This window comes from Pyricularia pennisetigena, chromosome 1, assembly GCF_004337985.1.
Source record: "Pyricularia pennisetigena strain Br36 chromosome 1, whole genome shotgun sequence".
In the NCBI taxonomy this organism is placed as follows: Eukaryota; Fungi; Ascomycota; class Sordariomycetes; order Magnaporthales; family Pyriculariaceae; genus Pyricularia; species Pyricularia pennisetigena.
Genome location: NC_043740.1, coordinates 1947293 through 1970400, shown reverse-complemented (window position 1 = coordinate 1970400; position 23108 = coordinate 1947293). Strand labels below are relative to the sequence as shown.

At 51.4% G+C, this 23108-nt stretch overlaps 10 protein-coding genes across 10 annotated transcripts; 7 read left to right on the top strand and 3 right to left on the bottom strand.

Moving 5' to 3' along the window:
• Positions 1-866: 866 nt before the first annotated feature.
• Positions 867-2055, top strand: PpBr36_07146 (uncharacterized protein; the record flags this gene model as incomplete). Its single annotated transcript, XM_029894284.1, has 3 exons — positions 867-1546; positions 1611-1795; positions 1919-2055. The coding sequence occupies 3 exons, from the start codon at positions 867-869 to the stop codon at positions 2053-2055; spliced, it is 1002 nt and encodes a 333-aa protein (XP_029748361.1).
• A 434-nt stretch (positions 2056-2489) lies between these two features.
• PpBr36_07145 (uncharacterized protein) lies at positions 2490-3444 on the bottom strand (the record flags this gene model as incomplete). The annotated part of the gene is made up of 3 exons (XM_029894283.1): positions 2490-2807; positions 2879-3062; positions 3302-3444. 3 exons carry the CDS (start codon positions 3442-3444, stop codon positions 2490-2492), a joined length of 645 nt encoding a protein of 214 aa, XP_029748364.1.
• A 392-nt stretch (positions 3445-3836) lies between these two features.
• PpBr36_07144 (uncharacterized protein) lies at positions 3837-4228 on the top strand (the record flags this gene model as incomplete). The annotated part of the gene is made up of 2 exons (XM_029894282.1): positions 3837-4095; positions 4203-4228. The coding sequence occupies 2 exons, from the start codon at positions 3837-3839 to the stop codon at positions 4226-4228; spliced, it is 285 nt and encodes a 94-aa protein (XP_029748363.1).
• A 698-nt stretch (positions 4229-4926) lies between these two features.
• Positions 4927-5454, top strand: PpBr36_07143 (uncharacterized protein; the record flags this gene model as incomplete). Its single annotated transcript, XM_029894281.1, has 3 exons — positions 4927-4969; positions 5068-5226; positions 5383-5454. 3 exons carry the CDS (start codon positions 4927-4929, stop codon positions 5439-5441), a joined length of 261 nt encoding a protein of 86 aa, XP_029748358.1. The 3' UTR covers positions 5442-5454.
• Positions 5455-6121: 667 nt separating this feature from the next.
• PpBr36_07142 (uncharacterized protein) lies at positions 6122-7650 on the top strand (the record flags this gene model as incomplete). Its single annotated transcript, XM_029894280.1, has 5 exons — positions 6122-6160; positions 6447-6468; positions 6577-6653; positions 6788-7033; positions 7087-7650. 5 exons carry the CDS (start codon positions 6122-6124, stop codon positions 7648-7650), a joined length of 948 nt encoding a protein of 315 aa, XP_029748357.1.
• Positions 7651-8433: 783 nt separating this feature from the next.
• Positions 8434-9041, top strand: PpBr36_07141 (uncharacterized protein; the record flags this gene model as incomplete). Its single annotated transcript, XM_029894279.1, has 2 exons — positions 8434-8874; positions 8994-9041. The coding sequence occupies 2 exons, from the start codon at positions 8434-8436 to the stop codon at positions 9039-9041; spliced, it is 489 nt and encodes a 162-aa protein (XP_029748360.1).
• Positions 9042-9862: 821 nt separating this feature from the next.
• On the top strand, positions 9863-10771 carry PpBr36_07140 (uncharacterized protein; the record flags this gene model as incomplete). Its single annotated transcript, XM_029894278.1, has 2 exons — positions 9863-10135; positions 10241-10771. The coding sequence occupies 2 exons, from the start codon at positions 9863-9865 to the stop codon at positions 10769-10771; spliced, it is 804 nt and encodes a 267-aa protein (XP_029748359.1).
• A 1929-nt stretch (positions 10772-12700) lies between these two features.
• PpBr36_07139 (uncharacterized protein) lies at positions 12701-13507 on the bottom strand (the record flags this gene model as incomplete). Its single annotated transcript, XM_029894277.1, has 2 exons — positions 12701-13046; positions 13119-13507. 2 exons carry the CDS (start codon positions 13505-13507, stop codon positions 12701-12703), a joined length of 735 nt encoding a protein of 244 aa, XP_029748375.1.
• Positions 13508-17144: 3637 nt separating this feature from the next.
• PpBr36_07138 (uncharacterized protein) lies at positions 17145-19357 on the top strand (the record flags this gene model as incomplete). Its single annotated transcript, XM_029894276.1, has 2 exons — positions 17145-17525; positions 17612-19357. The coding sequence occupies 2 exons, from the start codon at positions 17145-17147 to the stop codon at positions 19355-19357; spliced, it is 2127 nt and encodes a 708-aa protein (XP_029748376.1).
• A 767-nt stretch (positions 19358-20124) lies between these two features.
• On the bottom strand, positions 20125-21765 carry PpBr36_07137 (uncharacterized protein; the record flags this gene model as incomplete). The annotated part of the gene is made up of 3 exons (XM_029894275.1): positions 20125-21188; positions 21272-21481; positions 21552-21765. 3 exons carry the CDS (start codon positions 21763-21765, stop codon positions 20125-20127), a joined length of 1488 nt encoding a protein of 495 aa, XP_029748380.1.
• Between the last annotated feature and the right edge of the window lie 1343 nt (positions 21766-23108).

The window sequence follows — 23108 nt, the reverse complement described above, 5'->3', positions numbered from 1 at the left end:
CAGGGTTTCGGATGATTGCGACGAACTTTGATGTTTGGTGCATGCGCGAACTGACGAACGGTCCTCCGCCTGCGTACGCCCTTGCCTCTAATTAATCTAGTGCAGGTCAGATACCTATGTAGTTGGGTATTCACATGATCCTTGATTGGGATAGATGGTTTTAACATCAGATGAGCCAAAGATCCAGTACATTGGTTAGTGCTGGGAATAGTTGGGCTGTCTGTCTCTTCTTGCTTTTGGGTGCGGTAACCAAGACGAAAAATTCAGGTTGGACGACCCAAAGATCCGGGTTCCGGCGCCGGCGGGGTTATGGCCTGTAAGATCAATCCCGGAGCCGAATTTCGGAGCCGCAATCGGTGAAACGCCTGACTGGGTAGCTGGTGCCACAAGATAAGAAAAGAAGAGAAAAAAAAAAAGTTAAACAAATAAAGAGAAATTGAAAAAAACTCAATTAGAGAAACTTTCATCGATTACCCTTAACCGCAAGGTCTGATATTTGTTTACATTCTCCAGGTCTACTCCTTCCATTTAATGCAATTCATCTCTTAGACAGTCAGCCAGGGAGGCACAACCCCTCTCTCGCGTGCTAGATTACTACCACTTTGCAGAATAGACAAAATGATGGAAAATAAATTAGTAAATCGCTGCAAGAGCTTGCTCCGACAAAAGTATCTCACGAAAAAATCGGATAGAACCAGATTTTTAAGATAAGGCATCTGTTTCTTTGGTAGCCGTATTGATATGACTTGAACCCTCCAATTTATCAATCAGCAGACAAGCCATTGCCACTGCCGATAACTCCCCAAAAAACACACACTACTGGAACTACCAGTGCATCGCCGGCCACTCGCCAGGTTCATCCCAATATGGCGGCCACCCCTACCACTTTCTGCAGGTTCCAAGAGCCGACCGACTACACGGGTTATGACCGCCACAAGCTCCCTTCCGAGCAGCCCCCGGCCATATCGCAGACTTTCATAGATGCCATGAAGGTCCGGGAGGACGTCTTTGTGCGAGAGCAGGGGGTTTGTCTCGAGTATGAGATGGACGACGACGACCCACGCAGCTGCCATTGGGTCACTTATGCAAGCAAGGGGGCGACAAGGCAGAGCGAGACCGGCGGGGTAGACGCAGGCCAGATCCATGCATCGCGGGGTGGTCAGCCCAGTGCAGAACCCACCGGCACGCTGAGGTGCGTCCCGTTCCCTCACCCGCCTCACCCGAGGCCGGGCGGCAGATACCTGGACGGCAAGCTGGTGAACCAGGCCGAGCTGGCGCTGTCGTGGGGTATCGTAACGCCGGGAGAGGGTGCAGGTCCTGCCGACCTGCAGGCACTGCGGTCGCTTTCGACCAGCGAGAGGAGGAGGATCGCTGCATATCGGCCGGACATGCCTGACCGGCCCACCAGTCTTCACGATGGCCAGGAGCCTTACGTGAAGCTTGGAAGGTTGGCAGTCATTCGCAATGCCCGCGGGTTGTCCATTGGCAGTCTGCTGGTTCAGCAAGCCTTGGAGTTTCTGAGGAAGCACCCGACCTATTTTAACCCGTAAGCATGTCCACCCGAAAGGCCTGTGCGTGACTTGTGGTAGGCTGAACCCCTGAATCCCCAGCACCAAAAACATGTCTGCCACAGAAGCAGCGGCCTCAGCCGCAGCCGACCCTACGTCCTTGCTGAAGTGGAATGGCCTCGTATGTGTCCATGCTCAAAAGCAGGTGGTCCCGTTCTGGGAAAGGTTTGGTTTCAAAATCGACGATGAGATGGGGGAGTGGTGGGAAGAAGGCATCCCTCACGTCGGTATGTTCAAACGCCTGGAAGACCTGGAAAAGGATCCCTAGGTGGATTCTGTCAAGGCGTCTAGCTGCAAGGGCCCGATCACAGATGGAGTTTGGCCGAATATGCGTTGGTGCCCTGGCTCAGGGTCGTCCACCCAACCATACCAACCCCTGAAGCTGGACAAGGTGCTGAAGAACATGGAAGGAGGAAACATGCCTCTTGATGATGATAACACCACCACGCCCGTTGAAGATGGCGCCGCTGCAGCTACCCTAACGTAACAAGATGAGCCAGATGACAAAGAGTTCGCCTTGGCCACCAGCAAATCCTCAGGAGACGCTCGAGTGTATTGGAGAGCAGCAAATAGCCCAACATAGGCCTGTCCGGTAGGCAGCAGGTCAACTAGACCTCCTCCTAAAGTATATGTAACAAGCGACAGCAACAAGGGAACGTAGCACAGGTATTTAATTCAATGGTCTTCGTGATTCGCCCTCCCGTGAGCGGAGCCTTTCTTTTTTTTAGATAAGCCCTATATGACAAAGATTGCCGTTGGAGAAAAAACCGCAATCCACCTTTGCCAAAGCCTGAACGCGCAAATGCAACTTTCCGATGAGACATGAACCCCGAGAAAGAACTTTCCGATTGCCAAATAGCAAAACAGACCCAGCAGCCCGATTCTGCGCCCATCCCCATATCCACATAAAAAGAATATTCCTTAACGGTTGCTCTTCGCCACACGCTCCAACTCGTCCTTCTTCTTGATGGCGTACGAGTTGCTGCTGCCCTTGGCGGCGTTGATCAGCTCCTCAGCCAAGCACTCAGCAATAGACTTGACGTTGCGGAAGGAGGCCTCGCGGGCGCCAGTGGTCAGGAGGGAGATGGCCTGGTTGACACGGCGCAGAGGCGAAACATCGACGGCTTGCCTACGGACGGTTCCAGCGCTGCCGATACGGGTGCTGTCTTCGCGAGGGCCGCAGTTGACTATGGCGTCAACGGCAATCTGAATGGGGTTCTGGTCGGTCATGAGGTGGATCTGAGAGTTCCTAGTTAGACTATGCCATTGCCGCGGCGGCCAATTCTGGTAGCCTTTGCAAGACCACTCACAATCTCAAAGGCGTGTGCGACAATGCGGACAGCCATGAGCTTCTTGCCGTTGTTGCGGCCGTGCATCATCAGAGAGTTGGTAAGACGCTCAATGATGGGGCAGTTGGCCTTGCGGAAGCGCTTGACGGCATAACGGCCAGCCGAGTGGGGGATGTAGACCGGTGACCGGATCTGGATGTAGTCTCTGGAAAGCAGATGTCAAATGTCAGCCTTTGTGTTGCTCGTCGGAGGGTTTTCTGCCTCCTGTTGCCTGCGTCTTGTCCCAGTTCGCATGCTGGCGCTTTGCTCTTGCCCTTGGCTACCCCTCGTACTATGCATGCCATGAACCCAAGTATATCCCAATCTCTCTGCAAACCACCTCAGGGAGCCAAAAAGACGCGCAGGCAACAGTCGGACGGGCGAATAGATCCAAAGATTCCTTACGTCAATGAGATGTCGCGAATCTCGACGTCCTCATAGCTCCACTTGTTGAAGAGCTTGATGCTGCCAATCTCGGCGACAACATCCTTGGGCAGGACCTGGTAGCCCGAGACGGCCTCGACCTCGATTTCTCCGTTGTCAGACATGTTTGCTGGGTGAATCTGACCGACCGTGAAAGGACTCTAGGCGACTTGGTCGTGGACGAAATGGTTTGCTGGGAGTAGCGGATTTTTGTCTTAAGGTCGAGTGCCGTAGAGGATGTAAATTGCTGGTTGCCAAATCTCGTGGCCGCACCAAGCGTGGTGGGGCTGGCCCACGTGCGTCGAGGGTTTTCATTGGGTGAGCCTCCAAATTTTTTAGGGCTCAAGGCAGGAGCCCCTCGATTTGCCCAAGTGTGGATTTGAAGACTGCGGTTCACCCAGGCTTTCGACTTCGCACAAATCGCCATCAGTAGACCGACCACTTCAACGACCATCACTTCCCACCACATCAGCAAACCGCCAAACCTCATCAACGACCACCAAAACAACAAGACAAAATGGCTCCCGCTGGTGGCAAAGGAAAGAAGAAGTGGTCCAAGGGAAAGGTTAAGGACAAGGCCCAGCACGCCGTCCTCCTGGACAAGACCACCTCCGACAAGCTCTACAAGGACGTCCAGTCGTACCGCCTCGTCACCATCGCCACTCTTGTCGACAGGCTAAAGATCAACGGCTCGCTGGCTCGCCAGTGCCTTGCCGACCTGGAGGAGAAGGGCCAGATCAAGCCCGTGGTTACGCACAGCAAGATGAAGATCTACAGTATGTTTCAATCCATGTACAGCAAACTCGTCGCACGTTTGTGGGCAGAGGGCTGCATCTTTGGTGAAATCTTTAGCAGGGCGACTGACATGGTTGACTTGAAACAGCCCGGGCCGTTGGCGCTGCCGAATAGGCACCTTCATTTTCACGACTTTCCACGACTGTTTGCTTTTTGTGAGGGGGAACTTCCGGCGCGAGGGACTCCATTCTAGCCCATGCTCCGGGCAAACAACGGATACGGATGGGTTATGGCTTCACATCTTTAGGAGTTGGTCTTTGGGCACTTGGTGTATCATAAGGCAGGGAGGATTTGATCTCCCAACAAGGACCCCGTATAGACGGCTACACTGTCTTGAGGACTGCATGGCACGGAATGGTCATGATGCCTTAGTCAAAACGAAACAAAACATTCTGAATCACTTGAGTGTTTTTTGTAGTAATGTGATGTGTGAATTAAGAGGTCAAGCTGTGCGAAGGAAGTTAGCAAGGATATAAGCCAGATGTAATGGCCAATACCAGCAGGATACTCGACAACCAGGCAGAGTAATTACTTGCTCTGCCTGCGTTGGTTGAAATAAACAAGTCGACTTGTGCGACCCGTGGGGATCTTTGCCAGGGATAACTATCTGGTTCAGGGTAGGCTATTTGATTTGAAAAGTTTAATGGATTGACACGGGCAGCTGAGACGAACCAGACAGAGTGTTTGAGCTTCAAGCCATAACCGGTTTCCTCGGTGGTACATTAGTTAGTCCTTGGAGGCCAACCTACTGTCACCTGGCTATTGGCTACTTGGTGTGTCTACCTACTCGACTACATTGCCTATATACATACATGCACGAGATCACCGCTTTATTGCCATCTGAGGTAGTGCGAAGTGATAGGGGAAAAAAACATAAAAAAAAAAATAAAACAAAAAATAAACCCCGGCAACGCCGTCGACACCCATCCATCTCTACGTCCGTTGCGTTCAAGCGATTCCAAAAGCCGCAATTTTCTCGGCTAAGATTGCGTCAGCCCACCCAATCGGCAGCCTGTTCTGGTTGCCCAGCCTTCCTGGTCCTCAAAGAGCAGGCGCCAATTGGCATGATGGCAAGCTACGGTGGCGATTCGAGCTGCTTGCCAGTGGCACATGTAAGTTACAGGATTTTTGCAGACACCGAGCAAAGTTATGAAACCATCACACTTGGCGCCTCAAAACCTCACTCATGAGTTGATAGTGAATACCAAGAGGCTTGACTCGGCTTCCAACCTCAAAAGGAATTGACTTTCTCGTGCATCTGTGGCCAGTTCCAGAAAGCCACCGGCTCACTGACTACATTTCCCCGGCAAAGCAGGGTATTATTTGAAGAGGCCCAGCAGGTAATATCCGCCGTTGGCCCGGACGTCGATGGGGACCTACCAAGAGATAGCTGGAGCCAATAACCAACGGCCCGCAAAGCAAATTTTTTTTAAGCTGGAAGCTGGGTATAATAAGATGAACTATGCTGGTCAAACATTACAGCTGAGTCGCATTGATATGAATTATACCTTGATAGGGAGAACATGTATTCTACGTATGTCAAAAGTTGCAGATCAAAATGGCGTAAACATGGCATTTACCACCTGAAAAAATTCTTCTCTCCGGGCCCATCTTCTTGGACACTGGGAAGCAAAACCGGCTCCATTTCATGTAACCACCTAGAGGCTGGTCGGCATCAGCGACGGCGTGGCCCCCTGGAGATCAACTACAGAGATGCTACTAGTTCGGGGCGGGTCGGATTGCAGGCGCGCGAATTTGGAGCACGAGCCACATATTGGTGTTGCCCCGGCAGGGGTTGTGGGGCCGTGCTAGACAAAATTTGATCCTTGTCCCGAATTTTTCCAGTCGAGCTTCCCATAAAGTCCCGAGCAGAGAACGCTACCTCTCCTAAACTCTTCCATCTTCTGAACCATTCATTCCACTTGGCCTTTTGCATTTCCTTTCTTTCTGCAAAAACCTCTCCACTCCATTCAGATATTCAGAGCATTGCTTTGAACAGTCGCAAAGATGACGAGCAAAGATGATGTCCGCATCATGGGCATGCCGGTAAGTTGCCAGATTTTTACCCAGTTGCGACACCCAGACCTCTTCGGCTCAACGCACGCTGGTGTTGCGAGTCCATCAGATTTCAAATCTCATCCTAGTCAATGGCATCAATTGATTCAATGCTATCGCATTTTTCACTTGCCGCTGAATTTGGATTGTTGAGTGGTCTGCGATGGACTCGCATCGAGGCTTGACGTTTGCCTGTTGAGCTTGGGGAGCTATCGTCGCTTCTATCGCATCACATAAGAAATCAATTTACTGACTGTTGCTATGATCTCACATCCAGCCCTTCGTGGTCGACTTCCTGAGTACGTATCTTGTCCATTAGCCGTCCCGGTCGATCGAAGCGATCCGCCAGAAAGATACCTGGTATTTTCCCTGAGAACAAACGAGCAAGATCCTAACACATCTAATAGTGGGTGGTGTTTCCGCCGCCGTCTCGAAGACTGCCGCTGCTCCCATTGAGCGTGTCAAGCTTCTGGTCCAGAACCAGGTACGTGCAAAATTCCATCCGGATTCTCTCTTAGCTGCAATGACTGCAGATAGGACGCGCCACGGGTTCAGATCAATTGGCGCAGTCACGTGAGGACTATCAACTAGCCTGTGCCAATGCTAACGAACACACAGGAGGAGATGATCCGCGCCGGCCGTCTTGACCGCCGCTACGATGGTATCATCGACTGCTTCAAGCGTACCAGCCAGGCTGAGGGTGTCATGTCGCTGTGGCGTGGCAACACTGCCAACGTCATCCGTTACTTCCCTACCCAGGCCCTGAACTTCGCTTTCCGTGACAAGTTCAAGAAGATGTTCGGCTACAAGAAGGACAAGGACGGATACGCCAAGTGGATGGCCGGTAACCTGGCATCCGGTGGTGTAAGTAAAAAGACCCTTCCTTCTATTGAAACTTGAGCTGACTTAGCTTCAAGGCTGCTGGTGCCACTTCGCTCCTGTTCGTCTACTCCCTCGACTACGCCCGTACCCGTCTGGCCAACGACGCCAAGTCGGCCAAGGGTGGCGGTGACCGTCAGTTCAACGGTCTCGTCGACGTCTACCGCAAGACCCTCGCCTCTGACGGTATTGCCGGTCTGTACCGTGGTTTCGGTCCTTCCGTTGCCGGTATCGTCGTCTACCGTGGTCTGTACTTCGGCATGTACGACTCCATCAAGCCCGTTGTCCTGACTGGCGCCCTTGAGACCAACTTCCTTGCCTCGTTCGCCCTCGGTTGGTGCGTCACCACCGGTGCCGGTATCGCCTCTTACCCCCTTGACACTGTCCGTCGTCGTATGATGATGACCTCTGGTGAGGCCGTCAAGTACAGCAGCTCTTTCGACGCTTTCAAGCAGATCGTCGCCAAGGAGGGTGTCAAGTCGCTCTTCCGTGGTGCTGGTGCCAACATTCTGCGTGGTGTCGCCGGCGCTGGTGTGCTCTCGATCTACGACCAGCTCCAGCTCATCATGTTCGGCAAGGCCTTCAAGGGTGGATCGGGCTAAATGCCTTGACCTTTTGTCAAGCTGTGGAGAGGGGTGCATGTTGGCTCAATAATACGTCCACTATAGTGAGCGTGGCCGAGCCAACGCAGGGGGTACGTGGTGGAGAGAAAGTGAGGTGGGAGGTTCCGTGGCGTGCTGACACCGACTCGGAGATTGAGAAGCAATCTCTTGCCATGACAGCTGGGAGCTTCGCGGCGTAAAAAGTTAGCGGGGCGTTTGGCATTTCCCCCGTGCCCGGCCGACTTCTATCGACCGCTGTAATTTATTAAATTTTGAGCACTTCCCTTGTTGTACTTTGCGACTTCTTCTCCTACCTGCTTTCTTGGGTTGTGTGCGGCTTCATAGATCTTTTTCTTTGATAGTTCAGATCATGGGTGTCAAATGCAATGATTGTTAATTCATGGGGGCTTCTGATGCAAGTGATTGAAAACAGTGAGAGCGACCGATGAGTTAATTTCCTGTAGTCTGGGATAAATTCTCAATGTTGTGAATGGAGCAAACAGAGTATCTTGGCTGTCTATCGCCTCAGTTTCGGTAGCGTAGCAGAGGTCCAAAGACGTTGGCAAAATCTCTTGCAGACGCGCCTTTGACATTTGGTCAAAACAAACATGCCAATCCCAACGCAAACATCAACCAACGCCTCCCTAGTCGTTATCACTTGCATCCCTGAAACTGGGTCAATCGTTGTCAATAGCTCAGCCAAAGCGTTTGAAGCACTTCTGCCATTGCATAATTCGCATTCGTTCCACTGTTGTTAGCCGCCACACAATCCCTCTCCGCCACATGCCGCCCAAGCAGTCTGTAGCGACAGGCTCCAAGCCTCGTGGTCGGCCACCGTCCAAGGCCGGGACAAAAAACCGCGCCGGCGACGCCGCGGCCAAGAAGGCATCTACAGCGCGGAAGGCGGGGGGCAAGACCGTCGATGAGGACGAGCCAGAGGATGACGAGCCGACACGAGGAAACAATTCGTCGGATGTCGAGATGGTTGGGGCCCGAGACAAGGACAGGGACCAGGACGTAGATGAGTTTGCGTCGGACGGCGAGGACGAGCAGCCTAAGAGGATACCGCCCGAGCTGCTCCGCAGGCTCCTGCATGAGGCTTTTGACAGGGACACGACGCGCGTGTCCAAGGAAGCCAACGCAGCCGTGGCAAGGTACTTTGACATATTTGTTCAAGAAGCCATTGCAAGGACGGCGGCAGAAAGAAATGGGAGGTTTCTGGAGGTGAGCTTGTTATTGTTCCGTTTATATCATTGCTAGCTGCATCATTTATACTCTCTGGCCTTGGAAACTGCAAGAAGGCAACGGCTAGCTCACTGACACACAAGTACTGCCCGCCGCAGGTTGAGGACCTGGAAAAGGTTGCCCCTCAACTTTTGCTAGACCTCTAAGAAGGTCTTGGGCCGCCTCGATTCTACAGTCTTCACGTCCGTTGTGTCAAAAAGACAGATATTCTGAGGTTCAGAAGGTACCCAGAGACTGGAGGACCTTGGAGAGCGTGCCCCTCTACGCCGCCAGCCTCGAACACTGTCTATACGCTTTACATGGGGCCAGCTCTGACGGCCATCTGCATCCATTCCATGTCAAATTTTAAATACCTTTTGGCCGTCTTTTCACTCCCATTTGGAGAACACAACTATTACAATGAGTCGGTCTGTCTACGGACATGTGGAGGACCTCCCACAAGGTGTATGTGAACAGGAGGCAAAGGACGATCGCTTCTCTACATCAAATTTGTACTAATGACCTGACATCAAAACGCTCAAGAAGCAATCTGAATCATCAACGCTACATTAGTTGATGGACTTCTTCTGCGCTTGCATTTAGTCTAGTTGATTTTATATTTGAACCGCCGGACTTGCTTTCCGTGAACCCCCTACTGTAGAACTGATATTTCGTTGATCCTGTTGTGCAATAACCCTAACCCTTTAGTGCTATTTTCGTTGGTCCCCCCAATTCATACTGTGCGTAACCACACCTGTCGATGGAACATGGCATTCCGTGATGGCCACGATAACATTCTTCTTATGATGTTTTCCCCCTCTCTGACCAACTGCAGCTTTTGCTTTTTGTCTCTGACCCCGCCATCTGAGCTGTGTTCTCTGTAGGGTCGTATAAGCTTATCGAATTTGTTAATTTCGTTTCTCTCGCCCGGGACGTCGATCAGACGAGGCGCATCGTGCATACTCGCGAGGGGACCAAATAAAAAACAATGGCGGACGACGGAGAACTCCGCCAGAGGAAGCCGGCACCCGCGGCCAAGTGGACAAAGATTGATCCGTCGACCACAAAGATCCGTACAAAGAAGGAGATTGAGGACGAGGAAGATGTCTACTATCCCTGGTGGGATCTCCTCCGGCTCGCCGTCGGTCTGGTGATCGCCTACTGCGGTCTGAGCTACTTGGCAACTGGCGGCGAGACCTACTCAATCGGTTATCAGGTGCCCATGAAGTACCTGCACTTGGACTCGATCTCAAATCCATTTGTAAGCCCGATTCCTGCCCAGAGCACTCTCGTGTCACCTTGCACGCAAGGTACACGCCTGGAAGGGGTTTTCTGGCTAACCGTACCGTGGCTACAATACTTGTAGAGAAAGCCGATATGGATCACGCCCGAGGAACTGGCAGCTTTCGACGGCTCCGACGAGAACAAGCCGGTCTACATTGCTATCAACGGCACCATCTACGACGTTTCGGCGAACCGCCACACCTACGGGCCCGGCGGCTCGTACCAATTCTTTGCTGGTGTCGACGCCTCGCGCGCCTACGTGACTGGCTGCTTCGCCGAAGACCGCACGGCCGACATGCGCGGCGTCGAGGAGATGTTCCTCCCGATCGAGGACCCCGAGGTCAACAAGCACTTCTCGCCCGAGGAGCTCGAGGAGCTGCGCAAGAAGGAGCGCGAGGAGGCGGAAAGGAAACTGCACGACGCGCTCAAGCACTGGGTCCAGTTCTTCCGCAACCACAAAAAGTACAGAAACGTCGGCCGCGTCAAGAGGCGGCTCGACTGGCTGGAGAAGGAGCCGAGGCGGAAGCTGTGCAAGCAGGCGCAGGAAGCAAGGCCGAGGAGGAAAATACCCGGGGACAAGAAGAAGACGGACGCTGGTGCGGGTGGACAATAGTTTAATTGGTAGGTTGTGGTTCTGGCATCCTTTGACGACCGAAAAATAAAAGAGTTCATTTGGCAGCATAGTCTTTCTCGAGGGAATGCATAAATCAGTAAATTTGCAGGCTCAAGTTCCAAACGTAGTAGGTTTACAGGCACAGGATTACTGTCATGTTGTATTATTTACTTGTTTTATGTACTGTGCAATTTCTTTGTTGCGGCTTTTTCTTGGGACTAAGACAATCATACTCTGCATCCTCATTGCCTTTCATGATGTTGACAGCGCATCTGAGGTAGCCTGTCGTTGCCGTGAGCCGTCCACCACACTGAGATCCAAACAGATATCTTCAGTTAATGTCTGCCACCAGAACTCTGGTCATGATCACCGCTTTGACGTGGGCTCTTTCTTCTTCAACGGCCCGACTCGATCCCAGCTTCCTCATCTGGCTCGTACTCCTGAATGTAGGGTTCATGGCTCGTGCTCATACAGCATCCCATGATGGTTGAGATCGGTTGGCCAAAAGTGATTTTCTGCAAGTTCGTTTTTTGTTGTTACTTGTGCGTGTAAAAAGCAGCCTCGGTCTCTTTTTATTTCATGAAAGAATCGAATCAGCACGCTACGGGTTGCCGGGGCGATTTTATAGATAGGTGTGGTGCGGTTGTGAGATCAAATGGATATCATGGCCCACAACAGCAATCTGTCGGGCTTCAGTGCGAGACGATCAGACGTGATCGTGTACAATGTGTAAATACAGGTTGCTGTCAGCTGAGTCGCGTGACAGGAAATGTGATACCTACATATGTTGAGCAACATACATGAAATTTTGAACAGTTTTCTTGTCCTTCCATTGCCTTGTAAGCCTCACCCGGGGGTTCCTTATTTTAGACCAGTGATTTTCTTCTTCGTCCGATATCTGATAGTCTAGAAACCCTTCTAGAGCTTGCTATCCTCATCAAAAGCAGCTTTCTTTGTAACACGACGCTGAGTAGAGTAGTATATATATCGAGTGTGCATTTGTCTCAAGGTGCCTATGTTGACCATGGATGAGACGAGGACGGAAAGAAAGAAGAATAAAAGAAAAGCGCCCTAAGTATCTTATCGATCGCCTGAGCACAGCTCGCTGCTGTCCATATATACATGTTGTGCTGCTTGACCATGAATCCATCTCTTGTCCCTGGAATGATCCCAGTATCAGAGCGCAAGGGGACGAAAAGGCTGAATTGGAAAAATAATAATAATAAAAGATAATAAGAATAAAGCATTAAAATTAAACTTTAGAGATTAACAAAGCAACAAAAAAAAAAAAAAAGGTTCAGCCCACGCTAAACCTTAATTCTTGCTTCATCCTATCTCTGCGCCTTGGATAGGGGAGCGTCTTTGTTGATGACTGTAGGGTGCAAAAGCAGTGCTATACACGGTACATATTGTGATTGGCAAAATGTGCCAGAAGCATTGGGGAGGGATTCTAGAGTTTGTATCAGAGTATGTTCCAAATAGTGAATAACTGACACTGTAGTGCGGAAAAAAAAAAAAAGATGGATACAACCGCGGCGTCGGTAGATCGAGGAATGGATGCAAAAATCAGTCGAGGCCAAGATTGAGTTCAAAAATCCATCGTTAACTTCAAAATGCTAGTCACTAAAAGTAATAAATGCGTACACCGCTGCAGGCAAGATTTGTATGGGTATGGGCGTGGAGGAAAAAAAAAAAGGGAGGCCAAAGCCCAAATGTACAAAGCGCCATTAGCCAGGGCTCAGACACACAAAGTCAATAAATCCTTTTGATATGTCCAAAAGCGACCGGGGCACCGGCTTTGTTCATCGCTACAGCCTTTCCGCCAAAGAATTATGGCCTAGTATGGCCCACCAAACGCTCCGCGTCATCTTGGAGCCCGCGGCGCGGCATTTATTGACCACCCCAGAACGAGAAAGGCGTTCCATCCGCTTACAAGAGATAAGAGAAGGCGGCGACAGCAAGCAGGCTGAGGCTCGGGGTGACCAGGGAGCCGGCAGCAGGGACGGGAGGGGTGCTGCCAGAAGCGCTAGGTGCAGAGCCGCTGGGGGTAGGGCTGGGGGTAGCGCCACCGCTGCCAGAACCGGAACCGCTGCCAGTACCGGAACCACTGCCGGTGCCGCCGGTGCCGCCAGTGCGTCCACCGCCGGTTCCACCAGTGCTGTTGGAGGGGGTGGCGCCGGACTGTCCACCGGTAGCACCGCCAGGAACACCAGCGGCACCGGTAATCTGGGAGGCAGCCTTCTTGTACTCGGCCAGAGAACGCTGGGGGTTGGTACTATAATAACGGAAGGTGAGTCAGCAAACGAATCCCCGGCGTTCGAAGGTCAAGTCCTTAAATAATACTTACGGCTCGTTAATGACCATGACCATGCCGTTCTTGCAGTGAGGGCCGGTGGCGCAGTACAGCCAAATGGGGTTGGTGTTGTTGACGCGGATGGTGTAGACGGGGACCTGACCCATCGCGGCGCTGGCGGCGAAAGGAACGAAGCCAGAGTGAATTCCGGTCACGTTCTTCATGGTCTTGCTGATGGGCTGGCAAGGGTCGTCGAAGGTCGACTGGGTAACGGTGTGGTTGCCACCCATGAACATGAACTGAACCATGTCGCCAGTACGAGCGGTGATCTTGTTGGGCGAGAAGATGGTGCCATTCTGGCCAACGCGAACAGCGTGGACGGTCTCGGCGTCGACACTAGTGAACATTGCCAGAGCGGCAAGGGCAACGGTAGAGAACTGCATTTTGAAGTTTAAAATTGACTTTTTTCGGTTGACACCTTTGGAAAAAAATAATAATAAATAGTGGATGGTTCGTCGAAAGACCGTGTTGTTTTCAAGAGGATAAAGTAGAAGGAATCTGTTAATCGGCGGCTTGCGCTTCAAACAGTAAGGACTAGCCTTTGAAGGGGAAAAAAAAAAAAAATTAAAATTTCAAAGATGGGCCGAAGAAAAAACGATGGATCTCTGGATGATGGAGACTATGAAGGAAGATCAGAGCACGAACAACTCAACAAGAAGGGAAGATGGCATGAATATAAGGGAACTTTGAGCAGAGCCAAGCGGGCTGCGCCAAGAGTCGCCAAATTAGAAGACAGAGCCCCATTAGAGGCCCCCCATGTCGGACGTCGGGCAGGGGTATGAAGACGGATGCTTGAAACATCAAGCTAATCCGTAGGGGTGTGAGTGTTTTGACCCGTCACCGCCGCCCTGTCTACTCCACCGTCTCCATTGAGGGCGGAGAGGGCACTCAGAGGTTGCCGTGCCGATATCCCATCCTAACCTAGCCGTGAAAGAAGTGCATCCAAGTAAGTTGCTTAGGCGAGTAACATAGAACAAGAAAGAGGTGGGTGTTTGTCCAGAGGAAAATAGTTGTGATGTAAGTTGGGCTTGAAGCAACCAGCCGTATACTAGTCTCGTGATACAACGTCAACTAGGTAGGTCAAAATCCCCAAGAGATCCGCAACCAAGTGGAATGCGCTATGGAGGAGCTAGAGGCTTTTGACATGGTGTTGTCAGCTATGTAGGCAGACGCAAAATGTTGGTTCAGCACTACTGCACTGAAATCATTCCATAGAAAGACTGAGGGGAGTGATATGACATCGGGCTATAGAGAACCAGAGTAAAGACATGGGATGGAATCGAAATTCAGGATACATGCTTGTTTGTCTGTCAAATCTGGTTGGGATCGAAATTCCGCAGCCTCAAAAAGATCACATACGAAGTATGTGTACATCAAGCGTCATGAATCACACCAAGGAAAAATGTTTTCGTCATCAGATAGCTGCCCAATCAAGCGGCACTATCCAGGAACAAGGCGTGGCGGAGCCACAGGCTGGTTGTATTTGGGGTACGTAGGCTGTGATTCGGGACTTGAGAGCGCCGTCCTGGCAAAGACTTGGTGCCAGTTGAAGCTGGGAACCGGGACTTGGAAAATTCCGGGGTCGAGACGTTGTTTAGATTGCTTTCACCAAGGTTATTTTACTCCTTAAAATCTTTCGCCTCTGAGAGGATGGAAGCTATGAAAAGGTGGGGCAATACCCCTCGGCTTGGTAACAGTCAATTAAGCTAGCGAAAAAAAAATTTGATCCCAAGGGGTAAGGACAACCCTGAGGCGACCCAGACATGCAGGGAAATGGGGCACGGATGTGCATCATGCGATGAGGATGAAACAAGGCTGACGCTCGACAACGTCTCACTTAGCTCCAACTGTCCCGAACGGCCTGTCGTGCTTACAAGACGCCAAACGCGTGCTATCCCCAAAACGCGTTTTCTAATCGCCACAGTAGCATCCACGGCTCTATTGATTGACCAAGGGCCATCGATGCATCTAACACCAGATTTACCTCTGTCTGACTGCGAACGACTGAACTGTGACAAGACCAACTTGAGCCCTCCGACTAATGGTTAATTTATGCCAATCAAAGCCTGCATCCAAACGATATCATTCTGATTGAACTATACTGACTTGGAGTGAAAACACGACCGCAGATCAGGAACATCGGGACTCGGGAAGGGCACACAAAAGTAAGAAACAAAGCATTGAGAAAGAAAAAGAAAAAAGATCGAGGGGTTCGGCACTCCTTGTCTCGATGCACTAGCACTACAAAGCCCACCCGCTTGCCGACCGGATCTTTAGGCCCCGGCTTTTGTGTGCCGTAGGCAGTCACAAAAAAAAAAGGGCTGAATGGAAATGTTTCTGTTTCTTGTTGGTCAGCAACTGGGATTGGCTGATATATCTGGAAGATCTTGGAAACACAATGGCCCTTGTTTCCATCCACATTGGCGGTTTGGTCGTCAATGGCCGCCTCATCCGGTGTTCTGTTTGGGCAGATATGCGTAGATCACACTCAGCCCCTTGGAGGCAGCCTGTGGTGACAGCTCAGCGGATGAACTGCCTGCGCATTCAGATCTGGACGCTAGCTGCTTCTGCCGGCGTCTATCAATAACGGTTGGCCATATCATCACATGAGACGGCAAATGTGTTGTACCCTTCAGTGAAAGCTGTCGGATATGGTTTGGCACAATGCTCGTCGTCCTTTTCGAATAGCGCTTGGTCCGTCCCCGCTAATCTGGCTCCTCCAACGTCAGCGTTCAAGCAAGGTACACGGATGTCTCGCATGATTCGAATGGTCCTCAAGATATCAGCCTTGAAAAGCCATTGAACTCCAAAATACCTCGAGCCAGTCGCATGGCCGACAGACGCTGGTTACGATCGACGCTTGTCAAGCGATCAAATCTTGGCATTGAAACTCCCGAGGATCACCTGGGCAAGCGAGCCGACAGTCCTTGAGGTGCTTCACGAGTCAGAGCCGGCCAGTTGCCTGACAAAGCAAGACCTGGCTCCCAACGAAGGTATGCACAAGTGCATGAGCTATGCAAGCAGGCCTAGCTATCTATACAAAAAGTAGGTATATGTGTAAATTAGTACATATACCAAGACCTTGATGCTATTAGCCGTTGCCATATTGGATGCAATGTAACAGATTCGAGAAATACCCCACAGGAGCTTCAAGTCTACAAGTCTATTAATAGGCCAGATGTGACTCTCAAGATTTTGCCGTACCGGCGCTTTGTGATTTTTGACCAGTTATCACTGATGAACATACTTTTCTTGTATCTGATACTGTCTTTATATATATTTCGCTTCTCTATTTGTTTTTCTCCTCTCTTCCGGATATCCAAGGGTGGAACCAGTATGTCGTAATAGGATGACTGGTGCGAATGACGCCTGGTTGTTCGGGGAGAGCTGAAGAGACTTATATTGCCAAAACTACACCATAGAGATTGTATGAACAATGCGCAGTCGGAGTTCGAGCGACAACACAAGACACACAGACACAATCTATTCCTGCAACTTAAAGAGTGCAAAATTACCATAGTCACTATTAGTGCCTGTGTGTGGACCAGTGTCTATGCAGTATGCACGTGACACGAACCCCACATCCAAACAGGTCGCTGTCTCTACGGCGACGGGGTTGCTTGGAGTGGAGCTCCGCAGTAAACATTGAACTATTTGGCAAACATGGAAATCAAGATTGTTCGTGATTGGCCCTTGCCCCCTCCAGAGACAAAAAACAAAAAACAAAAAAGATACCAGGCCATACTGCCGCGCCACTTCCTTACACTGATCGTATTCGCGGGTCATACTCCATTCTACCTTTACTTATCTTCTGCCAGGGCTATATCGTGCTGTCTTTTGTCACCAAGTCAACACCAAGGGTCTCTGGACAAAATAGACATATTCATAATCACCCAACAGACAGATACTTGAGAACGTCAAACCAACCAAAACCAACCAAAGCAAATCCGGCATTAGGCATCCCCACACAGCTTACAACATTCCACACCCTATGAGTACAGTCTTGCAGCAATAACAATCATGGACCCGACATCGGGTTGCCCACCGTCGCCCTCACCCGGCACGCCCCTCCAAACAGCCTCGGCAGATCGTGTTAATCACCAGCGCGAGCAGTCGCTAGCATCGCCATTTCAACAGTCATTGACAAATACACCTGGCCGTGGCCACACTCGCGAAAGCTCCGTCCATGATAAGATCAACCAGTTCAACAACCTGGCCGTACACTCCAAGCAGCTGGAACGCAAGACTGCCGATGCGGCACTCAAGCGCGCCATGCTTGGTCGCGAGGAGGCCGAGGCTGAGATGCGCAGGTATCGCGATGAGGCGAAGCTGCTGCGCAAGCAGGTAGAAGAAGGCAAGGAGCGAGAGAGAAGGGTTGGGGAGAGACTAGAGACGGTCATGGTATGCACATGCCCTCCCAACAAACAGTAATCCACTCGTCCCACCGACACCGAAAGTCTACTAATGCGCCGGCGCATCATTGACAGGAAAACTATGGCCGTGCCAAAGAAACACACGCGCATACCCAGGCCCTATGGGAAAAAGAGATTCGTCGTGCACGCAAGGAAACCTTCAAGTTGCAAAGCGTCATCGTCAAACTTCAAGAGGAGCTCAAGTCTGCACGTGCTGCAGCCAAGACGGCCGAGGAAAACCTCGCCCACGAATCCCAGAGAAGGGAGGCCCGAGAGCAAGAGGCCTTTAGCGCTCGATACAGCATTGCTGAGGTTCAAGAGAAATTCGAAGAGGCACAGGGGCGCATCCAGATATTGGAACAGGAGTGCGACGTCATCAGGCAGGAACGCGATGCTTTCAAGACACTGGCGAAAACAGAGGAGGACGTCGCCCGAATTGCAGCAGAAGGCCGGCTGCCCCTCCCAAAGTCGCAACCAACAGAGGGCGACGAGGAGGACGAATTTGCATCTCCCAAGAAGAAGAGGCAACGGTTGTCATCTTCTCCACCGCCGGTGGACGTTCGAACATCTGAAGCCAACGAGGCCGAGCTGGAGGAGCTCTCCTTCCTACTCCAAATGGAGAAGCAGCGTGCTGATCGAGCAGAGGGCCATATAGAGTACCTCAAGGCCGAGTGCCAGCTTCGCATGTGCCCATGCATGAAGTCACGCCCTCGGTCTAGCATACTCTTGCACAGGTCCCCTGCTAAACCCGCCCTTGCGTCTCCCCCGAAGAAGAACCGCATCGAGCATCTCAAGATAAGATCGGGACCGAGGCGGAGCACCATATTTGTACCGGAGGAGGGCGTCTTCCGCACCGTGTCGCAAGAGGAGGCGGAAGCGCTAGAGGCGCCGTCGATTCCGGCCCCCGAGACCGAGGAGGTTGTTGAGGCCACGGCAGAGCCTGTTACTCCCGATACTCCGGCTGCTCTCAAAAAGAGCCCCGAGGCTTACGCAAGAACGCCATCTCTTGACCCGCCAGCCTTCGCCATGCTGTCGGAGACTAGGGCGTCACTTCTCTCTCTCCTGGACGCGCCGCATCGAGCAGAGCCGCCGATGACATTTCATGTCCCTACCATCCCTGGCGTGATATTTGAGGAGTCGGTTCAAAACGTCACCGAGAAATCTTTCATGAAAATTGACTTGAACTCGGCTCCTGCGGAGGAAACCCGAACTGATACGCCAACCGAGGTTGAGGACTTTGACAAGACCATCATACCTACACGCACATCACCGAGCCCAGCCCCGCCATCACCGAGACCGGTTGTCGAGGTTGAAGCCATGGCCACAGAACCAGAACAACGAGACCTGAGCCCGCCGGTTCTGTCCACGCGGGAATCAAGCGTCCGGCCTCATTCATCCTTGACGCATTATTCGGTCCAGTCCACAACCATGACGACGAAAGTACCTTTGCGCGAGGAAACCACCGACCCCAGCCTGGCGAAGCGAATCATGGCCCTGCAGAGAACACCATCGAGCGGATCATCTTCATCGTCGTCCTCGAACTCGTCGCTGACCAACGGCAACGGAAAGCGAGGCCGCGACGCCGATGGTCCATCGTTTGATGTTAATAACCCGGCCCTGACGCCGACAATGACCCGCGAGCAGGCGCTGGCACAAATCAGGGAGCGCAGAGGACGGGCGCGCAGCGCAATGGCGGGAGCAATCACGCCCAAAAAGCAACAGCCGCCCTTGGGCGAGCGAAGGGATGTCAGCGCACCCGTTGGCCGGGTTGGTGTTGGAAACAGCGCTGCCAGCAGCATCAGGAAGAGACCCAGGACTTGAGGCTGGAATATTTTCCCTCTAAGACGAAGACCGTTTATTTTGCCTTTCAACGAAATAACGAACCATCTCAACAAACAGCGCAACCCATTTACAACATACTGGGTTTTTGTTCTTTTTTTTCTTTTTTCTTCCCACATTCGGTTTAGGGACACAGTAGACGGCAGCTTCCACTACTGTAGTACAGGCGAATATAATGAAGTACAAAGTTGTACGAATATCCTGATCTGGCTTTGATTTTTGAGTTGGTTTTTATTGGGCGTTTCGGGAACGGCAGGAGGTGGGCAGGGGAAATCGGCCAGAGGAAAGGTCGTGGGCATCGTTTGAGCATGTTTCTCCCAGTGCCCTTTGACTTTTTTTTTTTCATGAAACCTTCTCATACCCACTTCATCTCTGTTCTTTTAACGGCTTCTGGTTTGGAGTTTTGATACAAATCCCTAGCTTTGTTGTATTGTTACTCACCCGGGCTGGTATAGAGCTGCATTTAATCGCCCAAGAAATGTTTATTTTTTTCTTTTTTAGTTAAATTGATGGAATATTTTAATCTGGCCCTCTGAACGATATGATACTGCGATATGCATCGTGAAATCAGCTTTTGTATGCCTGTGTTCCATTTCTCTCCAGACCCGCTGAATATGCTTAACAAATAGTGTTCGCCCAACCTCTTTTCAGCCGTCAAACAAACCAGTTATCGCAACCAAACCATGGCGTATGCCATTCAATGGGGATGATTGTCGACGAGGGCTTTGATCTCACACGAAACTTCAGAATCAAAGAAATTCTGCCATGGCATTACTCGAGTGCTCCGATGTAAATGCATCCAACTTGACCGCGAAGAACAGACACTCGAGGGTGCCGTGCAAACAGCGCGTCCGCAACCGCCACTGCCCGGTTCGGATCACCCAGCCAGCCGTCTCGATCCCCGGACGCTGCCTAGAATCGACCGTCCTTCTCCTCTTCCGTGATGGCTCATCGGTGCCCGCTGCCAGTGCGTCGACGTCGACGTCATCGCCAGCCAGGCCATCGCCGTCCAAGTGGGCTGTAAAAGGCTTTCCGTCTAATGTTATCGCCGTGTTCTTGTCGATGATGGCGATTAGCTGATCCGCCGGTACCACCGAGACCTTGAGAAGCGAGCCTACAACATCCAAGAGGCGAGCGACTCGTTTTTTGGCGTCGAGAAAGAACTCCAGCTGCGTCGTGTAGACCATGGAGCCGGACAGGGGGCCAAAGTCATCCCGCAAGATGAGTTCCAGTGGTCCCACCCGCGAGGTGTTACCCCCGATCTGCAGAACCAGCTCGGCGGGCTTATCGCCCAGGTACGGACGCGCATAATTCACCCACCCGTGAGACGGAGCAGCATCCACGGCAGACGGCGGTTCGGGGTACACGCTGATGCCGGATTTGTAGATGTCCTCGACTCGAAGTAGGATTTGGTGGCGGGCTCGGAGCTGATTGTACGATGTGCAGTGGGATATAAGACGCTGCTCGAGTCCCTTAAAGTTGAAGTACCTCACATCACGGAGGAGGGTCTGCCGGTGCGTCTCGTCGCGGACGTTGACGGGGTTGCCACGTAGCAGGTGGAGGATCTCTTCAAAGGTATCCGCAGAGCGGTGGGGGACCGAGGGGGGCATGATTGAGGGCGGGCGGATTAGGTCTCTGCGGTCCAGGCCTGGGAAAAGGTCGTCCGGGGAGGAGAAGAAGATGGCAAAGCCTAGAGTGAAGAAGTTGGGAGAGTTCCCTGGATCCTTGAAGAGATCGCGTGGGATTTGGAACTCTCTGTGGCCGATGGACATAAAGATAGACTCTTCGTAAAGTTGTGATATCAACTTGGGGACTTTTGTGGTCGTGGACTTGCGTATCAGTATAGCTCTTTGACTAATATGGTCTTTTATGAGTTTCAAATCCACAGGGTCTTACGAGAGTAGAACTGGGCATCAGCAAATAGCCGTACAAAGTGTGTACCATCCCGAGGATGGACGTGATAGCCTTGTAGATGCAGAGCAATGTCCTGAAAAGTCATAGGATCCCGATCAATGTACAGAGTACGGATAGACGAGCAGGTGTCGTCTCCATTTTCTTCTGCCGTCTTTATTTGGCATTGAAAATATTGAGAGAAATATGATGGAGCTACAACAGGGGTTTCGTTAGTATTGGCGGTTCGCATAAACCTGAAGACCTCGACGGTTGGATATCTTACCGTCTGATGATAGCGATGCTCCAGAGAGCTTGAACAGTTTAGAGCCGATCTGGATAGGGAAGACACGTTCATGAGGTAGAATCCTAGGGATCTTGCTGACGAGTTTGAAATCCTGCGTGAGCTCGTCCGCCGGACCGGGATGATGTTCTGCACTATCGCCACGATCGGCAGCCATGAAGGCCGCTGGGATGCTGTTTCGGTCTTTTGAGAACATAGCGCAACGGAGCGGCGCGACAGAAGGCGAGCCCGGAGACCATAAAGTCTACTGGGGCTGCTCCCCCTTGTCGTTGAGCCAATACGCTACAGTGCAATCGCTTTGGAAGAAATCAGTCCTTTCTGATGAGATCCGTCCGAGCACACGAATGCTAACAGGGGATCATGAGATGTGGACAGCCTAGTGATGCCTCTCGGTTTGATTTTTCTTCCTTTTTTTTTCTTGTTTTCTTTTTCTTTTGTTTGATGCTGCCAGCTAGCCAGCTATGCGATGAAGCTTGATTGTATGCTTTAATCGTCTTATTTTTTTTTTTTTTTTTTTTTTTATGGTCTGTCGTCGTGCTTCTCCACAATATATGTTTATGTTTATCTTTGCCCAACACCTTTGGGCGGGTTCCTGGAACCAGACCGTGGCTAGATCTGTGCTCAAGTCTTGGACCTAGTCTATCTCTTTGTCACTAAGTCAGTATTGTTTTGCGTCCATGGGACGAGACCAAAACCATCCCAAAATGCCACGACTGCAAAACAATTTCCGACCATAAAGAAGATTTTACCCGGTCTACATTACCTTACCTTAGTTGACTGATTGTCTAGAGCTAGTCCATGTCACATCTGCAGTCCGCGTCTTTGTTCTCCCAAGTCGTTGCGGATGGTTTCTGCAACCACCCTCACGGCGCTTTTGTCGTTAAGAACCCCGGGTATGCGCTAGGCTCAACGGATTGGCAGGGGCGGCTGGTTCACCATGACCCGTCAAAGACTCGGATCCTCGGGTGCACCCAAGCTAGGGATCAAGAAGTAATGCGTAAACAGGCAAGTCAGTCATGCATGCAGATGCAACAAATCTTCTCTGAATAAAACTTGCACAATGTGCATGCGAAGCTGCAAAGTAAATAGTCGTACGAAGTAAGGCAAAGGCGGTGGTGCCAGGTTTGGTGGTCGCTTATCAATGTAGGTTCCATTCGGTTACAGTCACTGTACCAGCACAATTTGATTTCATGGATCCCGTTAGCGGTCTAATGATCAGCACCACCCGAGCTGTCTATTCCTGGCAGGCACGGATTGCTCAGCGTGCCCTGCAGAGAGCTCTTGACGAACTCGGTCCAGTCCCGTCGCGCCCACCACCTGCCACCTAGGCCCCTGTCGGTCCGGGTGGGTCTCTTTGTTTATTGCTACAGGCCATAACGACCCTGTCGACCAATCCCAAGTCCCTTTGACGTCCAACGCAAATTCCGTTCCCCCACCACAACTTTTGGTATTCGTTTGTTGTCGACCGGGGGCAATTTCTCTAACTCCTAAAGTAATTACTACGCCAACTGGACAATTTGCCTCGGTTTGTGTTCCTTT